Below are 12,031 nucleotides of genomic sequence, written 5' to 3'. Positions count from 1 at the left end.
CGCATGTACACATTCTTTTAGCAGCAAGGCACCATTTCTTCCTTTTATATATTTATATATTTGTGATCTCCACAGTGTAACCACTTTCTTTATTGCCTTTTAAAGTGATGTTTAAAAGGACTGTTAACAATGACATAATAAAATGCAATTGTAAGGTCATAACCTTCAGTACTAATGATTAAATCTGTGTTAAATTTCTCAGACATCTCCTCCCCTTTTATATTAATGATTTCATCAGGTTATCTTCAAAACCATCCCAAACTAGTATTGATTCAGATTGTTTTAAGCTAGTTCGTTTCCCCCAAATTGTATTTTATTGTTCAAATATGAGAAACAATCTTGAGGACTACAATACAATAAGTGTCCCTAATTATTAATGGAAAATTTGGTGATCAGGAGAAAGTATTAACTGATAACAGGGCATATGCTGCTTTAATTCTGTCTTTCTAATGATTACCAGTGATACTGGGTTTTTATGTTATAAAGCACCCCCTTTTATCTGAATAAGGGAAAGAAGTGAATTGATTTTAAGAAAAACAATGAAGTGGCTAAGGCAAAATTTACTATTAGATACTGGAGGCCTGAAGAGGTCAAACAATGAAATAAACCAAGATCTCACAGCTAGTTAGTTGGCTGATCAGGACAGGAGTCCAACTCTCCTAACTGCCAATACTGGCATATATTATTTTCATATCTTCTTAACTGAAAAAATTGACCTACATAAAAAGCTGACATTGGCAGTTCTACTGAACCAAAATTTCAAGAGTCTCTTAGTGATGTTGGTAAGATTTGTTGAATTAATGTGCAAGTCCAATGCACGATATACAGTCAGAGTTTGCAAGTTTGTTTTGTCTTCTTATTGAAAGTGAAGATTTTCCACTTTGGAACTAAGAGTTCACATAATGCTATAACAGTTATTGTTCAGCCTGTATCTATCTTCCCTGGTGCTCCAATTTTCTTCCATGGAATATTATGATCACATAAGAATGAATACACTTAAATGTTAGCCTAAATCGGCTCTGATGAAGTCATGTAAATTCACACAATTAGGGGGCAGATGGTACCTCGGGAACATTTCTAAACAACTTGCATGCAATTGTATGGTTCAATTCCAACCACTTCAAAATGTTGCTCGTGAAGAACATTTAGACATCATTTGATGCAAGAACAACGACAGCTTAAGGAAGGGGAAAAAGAAGGATGGCTTCTATGAATCTTCACGGGTGATGCCGTTTCAACACTGGGAAGGGTCCTCCTGGAGCCATGCTGGTCATTACATTGCTTTATCTTCTTTAATATGCACTTCAGCTGAATAATTACTTACCTTTTACTAATTAGCTTCAGAACAGTGAACCACATCAATCAAATCTGTCCACTTAATCAGGGGAGTTAGTACTTTAATAAAAGCAGGGTTTATGCTGTGCCCCTGCCATGCTCTCTCATCTCTGTTCTGTTTGTTTTATTGAATAGTCAAGGTGCCAGCAAGGACCATGGGTTGGGAGGGCTCCTGCTGTTCCCCAACAATGTGGGTTAATACCTTTATTACCATGTCCCTTGGACCTGGGGAGGGCTCAGCTCACAGTCTTTCAAAGTTTCACCTTTTTCTATAACTCCTGCGGTTGAAAGGTTCCATGTTTCCTTCTGGAGCATTTGCTAACAAACCACTCCTCCTTCTTCCTCTTTTAATCAGCTTGTCCATGTCTCCATAATTAGAAAATCTTCAACAAAGATTTCCTTCGGCCATTCAGGTGATCCTCCCATGTTAATTTAGAGTTAGCACTTCCTAAGGCTGTGCGGTTTCCTCCGGGCGGGCTGACCCAACAGTGAGCTTCAATGGGCTTTCTTTCTTGGGACAATAACGGGCCACATTGTCCTACCCTGAGCCAAGGAGAAAGGACCCTCAGGTGGCAAAGGTAGAGAGGGACATAGGCATTTTTGTTTTCAAGGTATTATTAAAAAGCAAATAGGCTATAATTAGCCTTTGAACAGTAATCCTCGTGTTTCTTTTTCGGCATTCCCTGACCTCTTGTAGGGTCTTCTCCAAATAACACTCCAAGTAAAGAAGACTCTTTAAAAATACCCCTTTATCACTAATTTAATTCCTCCTTCTGTGTTTAGAAGTCTGAGGCAGGGATGGGCGTGTCAGCCTTGTAATTAATGACCCCTGCCATTTTGTATTTCCTCTGGCTTTGCACATATTGAATGAATGTGCTTGATGTCAAACAGATAACCACACTCCTGGGCAGCTTCAGGACACGTGTTTCTATGGCGTGTGCCACCTTTTTCACTAACTCACTGACAATTTGAAGTTGGTACCAAAGCTCTCCAGCTCTATGCATCTTTTTTTTTTCCTTCTTTAAAGAAAAAAAATTCCAATCAGTATTCTAGATCTTAAGTGGTTTAAAAGATATGCTTGTAATTTTAGATAATGCTTTTAGGAGCTCTGATAAGACACAATCTCTCAGGCTGGCAGGACCCTATCACACCCTGGGGACCCAGCAGTGGCATCTTCCTGACATAAAATGTTATTTTAGCAGTCCCTGACCTAACACTCTTACATTTCCTTTAAAAGAGGGGAGAAAAGGGGGGTGAAGGGAGGATTGCAGAGGACTCTGTGTTTTGTAGAAAGTTGTTTAGTTTCAGGGTATTTAAACCTGTTTAATTTCTTTGATGAAGCAATGGAGTTTAAGAGCAGTTGAATTCAATTTAAGTGGATTTACTGATATAAAATGTAATATTACTCACAATTAACTCTTATCGGGTATCCTTGTGTAACTAATCTACACTATGAGAGTCACTGTGAAGTTGTGGGCTAGATTAAGGCTCACAAAATCCTGTACTTGCTAAGAAGGTACGTGTATGAATCACTTGCCCCTCTGGCTCTACGTCCCCATCTGTACAATGAAACTGAGTGTGTGTCTATCCACCTGATTGCTTTCATAGGGTTACTGTGAAGATGCAATTAAATAATAGACCCTTTGAAGGCCCTTTCACAAATTAAATGCAAAGGAAAATGCAAGCTATGATTTGGGACTGAAATACACACTTCACAGTTAACTGTATTAACTGGGGTCTCTTATTTTGCTAAGCTGGTTCCTGCTTTGCAAACATTTCAGGGAGGAGATAATATATTTGATGAGAACACTTTGAAAAGTTAAATGCAGTGTGAAAGTGCAAGGTATTATTACTTGCAAGGGAATTATCCACACAGAGAAACATCTGCGGGTTCTGAGGGTCTGATTGCCTGGTTCCTACACTGCTGACAATTAGAGGAATGTGGGAGGGAAGCTTTGAACACATGACCCTAGTTGGGCTGCCTGGCTGGTGGCACTACCTGGCTCCTGTGGGTTCTCTGTTGTTTTCTCTTTTACATGGTCCTCTGGCCTTTCTACCTGCTGGAAGTTCAGGAGTTAGAGTGTCAGATTCTGGCCACACTGCCAAGACACTCTTTGGCCTTGGGGAAATCTTTTCTCACCTCAGAGCCTCAGTTTCCTCTTCTGTAAGAGCCTTGGCTTAACTTGTCTTTGAAGCTCTAAGATAACTCAAGATGATTGTACATTTTACATTTTTCACAGAAACATAAATATATACATTTTATTCACTAATTTGGTCTCAACTTCTTAAACTTAGACAGCTGTAATATAAACTGAGTTGATTCTCCAATTCCTTTAAGTAATATATATCCTCCTGATTCAAGAATTGTATATATTCAAGATTTTTAATTCCCAAGGCTTGAGTTCATTTTCCCATTTATATAAGTGATAGATGTGTGTGTGTATGTATCCCTGATTCCAGATTTACATGTACTAAAGATTTCTAATTCCCAAAGCTTTAAAACAGAGTCAGATATCACTCCAACAAGACATAGGAGCAGAATGCCAACTTTGAGCCCATACGCTATTTTATTGAAAGACAATTAGGTAAAGCAAATAAAAACTTCTCATTTTTACTCTTACTAGTTTTTTACAAAATCCTAAGGAATGTAATCCAATACAAAGCAAATATTTACTTTCTAAATTTTTATTAATAATTTAGGAATTTGTGTGCAGCAGCTGAAACCAGTAACCACAAAACTGTTGTTTCAAGAATATCATGTGATATGATAATGAGTTTTGTGGTAGTGGCTATCACGGTTATAGCAATAGGACTTACTATTAGGCATCACACACTGAACATTATTGCCATTTGACTTATGCAGAATTATCCATGGGAACTTCTTTTAATTAAGTGTGTGTGTGTGTGTGTGTGTGTGTGTGTGTGTGTGTGGATAAACTAGCCAATAAACTTATCTTTCAATAAAATAAATTTCCTCTGGGAATTTGAAATTATACTTAAAAAATATTTGCTTTATCTATTGTAAGACACCTCAATTTAAAATTGTGGTCAAGAGCTGAAACTCTGGACTATGAGTGCTTGGGCCTGAAACCATGACTCACCACCCAGGTGACAAATTATTTACCTTGTTATTAATATTTCACCTCTTGTAAGTTTCAGTTTCTCATCTTGAAATGTGCATAGTGTATCTGCCTGACTTACATTATGGTAGCAAAGAACTTGTCCCATGGCTTGTGTTACAGCTTTTGTGTTGGAGGAAAATAATTTTGCTTTTTAAAAAAATTTTTTAACAGACGGAGTAAATACAGTAAAGCAAAACAAGAAGCGGATGAAGAGAAACATTTGAATCAAGGTACTAATAATTGGATTAAAATTTTTATTTTTAGAGTAGGTCTCATATTTTCTAGTTTAGAAAGGTCTAAATAACATTAATGTGGCTATTAATATTATATTACATATTCCTTATTCAAATAATGTACTGCAAGGGTATCAAAGTGAAATGGGTGATTTGAGATTATTTCAAATGAGATTAAAGATGGGGGTGGGTGGGGAAGTTCTTTTAGATTCTTCCTTTTCATTATTTTATCCTCGATCCTGAAAAAGCCTTGGGCTAGCTGGGTTATTCTCATAGTTGGGTAGCAAGATTTAACAGGTAATTCTTCTCCTAGAAGCTCCTAGAAGGAGGTAAAGAATAGGAAATTGAAGAGTAATTACTACTTCCCAAAGAACAGCTGTATGTGTTATAGAATTTGTGACTGTCAATAATTTTTAGTGGATTCTAGTTACTTTGATGTTCCAAATGGGTTCAAAGAATAAATTCAAAGTGGCTCTCGAATTCTTTAAGCAAGATAGAAGACTTTCAATTGGACAGTGCTGATGACTGACCAGGAACACCATCCAATAGAACTTTCAGAGATGAAGACATTGTCCTAGATCTTCAGCGTCCACTACATTAGCCAATAACCACATGTGCTAACGTGAATGAGGAAGTGATATTTAAATTCAATTTAATTTTAACTTATTTGCATTTAAATAGACACATGCTGCTAGTCACTCAACGTTAGTGCAGGAAAGTGGAAGGAAGACAGAGACTGGGAGTAACAGAGAACTGTCTTGAGGAAGATTTTCTTGGCTAGAGCATAGAAATTGATGGGGGCTATGGAATGTCTGACAACTTTCCATTTGTTCACCTTGTTTCCTTTCTTAAGGCATATTTTTAAAAGTTTTCACATGGTATATGTGTTTAAAAACAGAAACGACGTATTAAAAATAAGTAGCAAGAAAATGCTGATTTAAGTAGGTTATTCCTAACGGCAGATGCTGAGATGAGGACAAAACTATCAGGCTTGGGAAATTAGAGGGACTGGGCCAATTGCTGCCCTACATTCTCTCCGTGTCCCAATGCCCCAGAAGCTCAAGGAGGGAGAGGTGCAAATGCAGGAGAAAACTCTCATAATGTCTTCTTCCTCTTGGCCTGAATGTCTGTCACTGGGCTGCCTCTGAACTCATATTCAGAATGTAGTTTGCAAGTGAGTATGAGATATGTCTGAATTACACTCCTGGTGTCCAAACTATTCGCAATTAGGTTTCAACAGTTATCTCCACTGAAGCTTCCAGGCGAATTTGGATATCTTTGCTTATAACACCTTCTTTCCAAAACAGAATAGAGGTTGAGGCCCAATCCAGAGTCTATATTCCCAAATCAACTAGCTGATATTATCCCTCTTATCTATAATAACCTTGGTTTAATCACAGTTTGTTAATCCAGTCACATATTTAGTTGGTCCAGATATTGGGCAAAATGTGACACTATGTAGACAGGGCCAATTGAAAAAAAAAAAAAGTTGCTATTATCTTCCCCCGGGAAGGATAGCTGAAAGTGGTAGGTAAGACTTAGTGTAAGGACAAAGGAACTATGAGCAACTGCTTGGGACAATAGCATTCAGCTGACACATTCCAAATTTCCTTATAGAGACTCTCTTTTCCTCCTTGGGATGGGTTGTTTTTCAAATCTTGTCCTTGAAGTGTGAAGACATTCCAGGAAGTCAGTAGAGCTGCAGCCTCTTAAGTAGCTAACAACTCTTTGTTTACCTACTAATGAAAACCAGAGTGAGAATTTAACCATTTTCCTATGTCAAGACTGTGCAGCTAACCCAACTTTTCTGGTGCTAAGTATTTTTAGACCTAGATTATTTACGTGTATTAGTGGTTCCTGAGAAGTGTTCAGCCAACCTATCACATCTTTATCACTTAGGTGTTAGAACTTACGTGGATCCCTTTACATATGAAGATCCCAACCAAGCAGTTCGAGAATTTGCCAAAGAAATCGACGCATCCTGCATTAAGATTGAAAAAGTTATAGGAGTTGGTAAGTATCTGATTATATGTGAATGAGTCTATTTTCTTGGTAGATGTTAAATATATATGTATATGAATTATTTAATATATATATGTATGAGTGTAGTATATGTATATATGTTAATATCTGTGTACATGAAATTCCCTTATTTGAAGTATAAAATGCAGTGTGCTATAAAGGACTCTGGGGCAAAATTTGATTTTTATTCTTAGGAAAAATGTAATGAATAAGCATGTGTGATCTGAAGTCAGATTGATTGCATTCAAAATTTTCACTCTGTGTCTTAGTAACTGTAAGACTTTAGGCAGGTTTCTTCATTAAGCCTTAGTTGTCTCTGATAAAATGGAGCTAATGACAGCACCTACCTCAGGGTTGTGGGAAGAATTAAGCGAAATAATCTATGGAAAGCACTAGCACAGGGCCTGGCATGTACCAAACACTCAACAAATGTTAGCTATTACTCTTTCATCTTGAGTGTGCTTCTGGTCCATTGTAGATTTCTTTTCTCTCCCAAAGGTGAATTTGGTGAAGTATGCAGTGGGCGTCTCAAAGTGCCTGGCAAGAGAGAGATCTGTGTGGCCATCAAGACTCTGAAGGCTGGTTATACAGACAAACAGAGGAGAGACTTCCTGAGTGAAGCTAGCATCATGGGACAGTTTGACCACCCAAACATCATTCACTTGGAAGGCGTGGTCACAAAATGTACGTGGGTCACTCCCTTTACAAAGCCAACCTAGAAGTTATTGGGAAATTAAACACACATTTTCTTTCCAGGGAAATGACAGATGGAGCAGACCCACTGATTGCTAATAGGAGGAAATCAGTGCAGGACAAGTCATTAATCTTGTAGTCAGCTCTAAATGGGTCTATGGTTTCGGCTGATACCCTGTCTCCAAGGCAGCTTGTGTGAGATTTTAGGGAAATTAATATTGCAGATTTTTGGTATGCCATGCCATCTTTTAAATCTTTGCTAGGCCAAACTGGTTGTCACAGGGTAGGCACAAGCAGATGGTAGGCAAAATAAATTTTAAGTACTTTTCACATATAGCACAACAAAACCTCACCACACCTTGTACTGGAGGCTTCAATTCCAGATGCAGAGAGTGAATCTTGGGAATCTTTATTATTTTGGGGGATTTGCTTGTCTGCTCTGCCTGATTTATGGCTGTTGCAGTTCAGCACCTATTTACAGTAACACCTGGTTGAACTTTCCTTTTTTTTAGTCCATTAGCATTCGCTGAGCCTGTGAACCATGCTTCAGTTAAAATACAACACAGCTCAACAGATGCATTTTGCGAAGCAAACCCTGAATACATCTGTAAAGCTGGCGAAGACCAACTTATAAAGTGCCACACAGACAGTGCAGCTGGAGCAGTCACTGTGTGAGATGGCTGTGTTCCAGAAGCCATAGTACCTACTACAGTTACTACAAGTCAGGGATCGTGTAAGCCTGGGGCTATGTCTCCTGGAAGGCCAAGGCCTCTCTTATTTGATCTGAGGTGTCTGTGTAAAGCATCTTCAATCAACACATGCAGCGTGGGTGAAGTGGCCGGGGGACGATAAGTTAAAGAGGAAAATGAAGACATTAGGTCTAAGCAGAGGGCTAGTAGGACCCAAGGCACAAAATCGTTAGGAAGAGGAAATCAGGAGGTTCCTAACAAGTTTAAGTGGAAGTTTAGTTTAGAGGTCCTCAAATTTAAACATATATAAGAATCTTCTGGAAAACCTTATTAGGACAGTTTTCTGGGCCCCATTCCCAGAAGTCTGATTCAGCAGGTGGGGTGGGGCCCATGAGGTGGCATTTCTAAAGGGCTCACCACAGCACAAGCCAATGCCGCAAGCCCAGGGGTCACACTTTGAGGACCACTGGACTAGGGATCAAAGACCTGCCTACTGGCTCTACTGCTGTAATACTAAAGCACGTGACCTTAACTAGTTGCTCAACCTTTCTGGTTCAGTTTTCTCATCTGTAATATGGAAATTAAAAATAGAACTTGTCTTATAAAGTTATTTTGGAATGAAATAGAATATTTAGAGTGGTTAGCATAATAGCAAATTAAAAAAAAAAAAACCTCTCAAGTATTCACTACTGTTATTATGTCTTAAGAGGTACATCTTTCCCAATCTTCAGAATCTTTCAAAAAAACGCACCTTGGTGTTAAGGACATATAATTTTCTGCCTAAGGTGAAGGCTGTAATTAGCGTAGAGTAGCTCTATTTGCTTTTTAAGATTAGTTTTACAGACAGGATATTTTTCTGTTGCCTGTGGCCTTCAGGGCTGCCCAGAGCCCTTCTCTACTTTAATTAAAAGATAACATTCCCTTTAAACACTTTTGCAGGTCCATTTTCTAAAAAGGAGGCTCTGTTCAGCTTAGGGTGTTTTTCCTGCCGCAGACAGTGATTTTCATAGCACCTCTGCAGAAGAGAGAAGAAACAGGGGATCTTTGTATTAAAGCCCCACCGCGCCTCTAAAACCCATAGCTATTACAGCTGTAACTGTTATAAACGACTGGATGCATTTGCATAATGCAGTTGTCACTGAATTAAAATGATTTAACATTTCCACCCCAGCAGATCCCCTTCCCCCTCCCCATCCCTCCCCACTGCATCCCTGCCTGTTGCAGGGAAGGAACCCCCTCTGCCCACAGGCCTGGCCCAGGCCCATTTTACAAGCTCCTCTGCTTATGGAGACTTCATCTATACTCCTCTTGTAGAGCTCATAAAAGATTCTGACAAATGGATACTTTTAATAAACAGAAGAAAGGAATGCAGACAAATTGGGAAGATGGTGCCAAGAGTGGGACTAGGGAGGTGCGAGGGTGAAAGGGTAGAATGGAAGAGTGTGAATTCATTACCAGCAGTTACTTGAGTAACTTTTCAAAATTGACAGGAGGACCATAAATTCTGCCCACTACCCCACTCTTTTAGATCTTCTGCTCTTTTCTCCACGCTCTGGAGGAATCTGGTGAAATGGAAGTAGGTGTTAATGGATGACCAAGAGAGGCTGCCCTTTCTCATTAGTTGACAAAGGATCTTTTGATGGAGGCAGGTTGATTAAAACTCATTTAGATGTATTTGTTCTGCCCGAAGACTGTGGTTGCAGATGTAGAGGGTAAATGAATCTGAGAACTAAGCGCTTCCTATTTCTACTAATGGAAGATCCAAAGATGTCCAGGTATCACCCCCTCCAGCCAAGGGAAAGGACTGGAAGTGGTTTTATCAGTCCTTTGGTCTGTACCAAGATTCCTATTTTGTCTGCTAGCTTTCATTTCTCACTTAAAAATAAAATCTCCATGGCATTGTTTTCTAGTCCAAAATGTTTGCCTCCAAAAGATTTCTAAGATGCACCATCAAAAACACAATTGAAGAACACATTGATAAATTGGACTTCATTGAAATTAAAACTTCTGCTCTTCAAAATTGTTGCCTTTAAAGTGATGACATTTCCCCTTTCCACGCTCCAGAAATTATAAGCTGACAGGGTCTTTGATTGGAAAATGTATTAGTTTAGAATAATTATGAGTTCTTTTTAGCGGTGAAATATCTCAGCCTATTTTTCCTGACTGCATATCTAAGACCAAACAAGGGCGGCAATAGAAGTGTGAATATTTTTGATGTATCAAACAGACATGTTATTTTCTTCCAACGGAATCTTTCACAGACTCTTTACTCTTTTACCTTGTCCTTAGTAGAAAAATTGAGGATTACCATTCTCCAACCTCCAACAATACCCTGTGGAAAGAAGGAATTTCAGACCTTGAGTCCATTGCCAATGATTAAGAAACTGAAGAATCATTCTATTTCCTAAGGTCCTCAGAAAGAGAACTAAAGTGAAATGAAAATATCGTTTCTACCCCACTCCTCCCAGACCTTAAAATCATTTTGATTTCTTTGCTAAAAAAAGGGAGGGGGAACAGATTGCTCTAGTACTGAATTTAAATTCCTGTCTTAGATGAAAGAATTCACTGAACCTTTTCTGTGACAGTTTTGGTTTTTTGTTTGTTTTTTGAAGTGGGTAGTTGAAGGAAGCAAATAGAATAAATTTATTCACATGTAGGGAAGGGGAAGAGAAAGAATACAGCCCTGACCCGAGCAACACAAGGGGAAAGAAATTTTTCAGTTTATGTTGTGCATGCTTGACTTTTAAGATGTGTCTAAGTAATGAAATATCCAGCATAGCTACTGCTCCCTGAAACTTGGATTTCTCTAAATAAAGAAAAAAGTTTCTCTGTCCATTGACTTCTTTAACATAGCACAAGTGGCTCTTCTGGGGACAAAATAAATTAATTATCCTAAAGATTTTTTCTTGTTTAAACAGGCCTTCCCATTTATCGTTTTCCCCTTTGCTTGAGAGAGCAATTATCCATTCATGTGGTCCCTGGATACCAGAGGCCACTTTAGTTAAAGACCTTGTCAACAAGCCACCCAAAGGGTTAACCTTCCAGATGGGACTTAAACCTACTCCTCCTTTTAATATTTCATTCCTAGCTCCCCACAGCTGAGGCATAAGCTTGGCTTGTTTTAATTAAATTAGATCGCACAAGACAGGTGTCTTGGCAGTAAAATTGTGCGCAGCCCATTTTTATCTCATTAACTGCAGTGCTCATCAAGGGTTTGTGTTTTTCTTTCTGAAAACTCTAGGTAAACCAGTAATGATCATAACAGAGTACATGGAGAATGGCTCTTTGGATGCATTCCTCAGGGTACGTGACTACTTTATATTAAACCCAAGAATGTTGGTGTTTAGAAAACTGTAGCAGATTCCTTGTATCCATTCTGTTTGGTGGTATTCATAGACTTTTTTAATGGGGCGAAGGAAGAAAGAGGAGAAATGGAGAATTATGTGATTTTTAAGGCTATTAAATAATCCATGTTCAGTGAGGGTAGTATTTGATTTATTCTTGAATCGTGGAGCTATTTGAGCCATAGATTCATTACAGTTGGATAATTTCCATCTATCACAGGAAGCAAACCCAGTTTCCAGAGTACACTCTACTAGTGAATTAGTGACTTTGGTCAGAAAGGCCCGGAAATAATGTTGAGTTTCATTGCATACCGGATACAGATATCAAAAAAGATTCAAGTAATAAATGGTTGGTGATAATTAATTTGGCCTAACACTAATAGGACTGTTCCTTACTCCTTTCCTCTGCAGAAGAATGATGGCAGATTTACAGTCATTCAGCTGGTGGGCATGCTTCGTGGCATTGGGTCTGGAATGAAGTATTTATCTGATATGAGCTATGTGCATCGTGATCTCGCTGCACGGAACATCCTGGTTAATAGCAACTTGGTCTGCAAAGTGTCTGATTTTGGCATGTCCCGAGTGCTCGAGGA

General features: G+C 38.7%; 1 protein-coding gene across 1 annotated transcript in view; it reads left to right on the top strand.

Moving 5' to 3' along the window:
* EPHA4 (EPH receptor A4) overlaps positions 1-12,031 on the top strand; it is a 143,381-nt gene that overhangs the window by 122,102 nt on the left and 9,248 nt on the right. The window contains exons 9-13 of the mRNA XM_012642583.1: positions 4,629-4,687; positions 6,590-6,703; positions 7,211-7,396; positions 11,336-11,397; positions 11,850-12,030. Of these exons, the coding sequence (XP_012498037.1) occupies positions 4,629-4,687; positions 6,590-6,703; positions 7,211-7,396; positions 11,336-11,397; positions 11,850-12,030 (602 nt within the window). The remainder of the gene's footprint in view (positions 1-4,628; positions 4,688-6,589; positions 6,704-7,210; positions 7,397-11,335; positions 11,398-11,849; position 12,031) is intronic.

Source organism: Propithecus coquereli, unplaced genomic scaffold (genome assembly GCF_000956105.1).
Source record: "Propithecus coquereli isolate 6110/MARCELLA unplaced genomic scaffold, Pcoq_1.0 Scaffold18, whole genome shotgun sequence".
In the NCBI taxonomy this organism is placed as follows: domain Eukaryota; kingdom Metazoa; phylum Chordata; class Mammalia; order Primates; family Indriidae; genus Propithecus; species Propithecus coquereli.
Note: the sequence above shows the minus strand (reverse complement) of the source record. Positions and strands in the feature narration are given on the sequence as shown.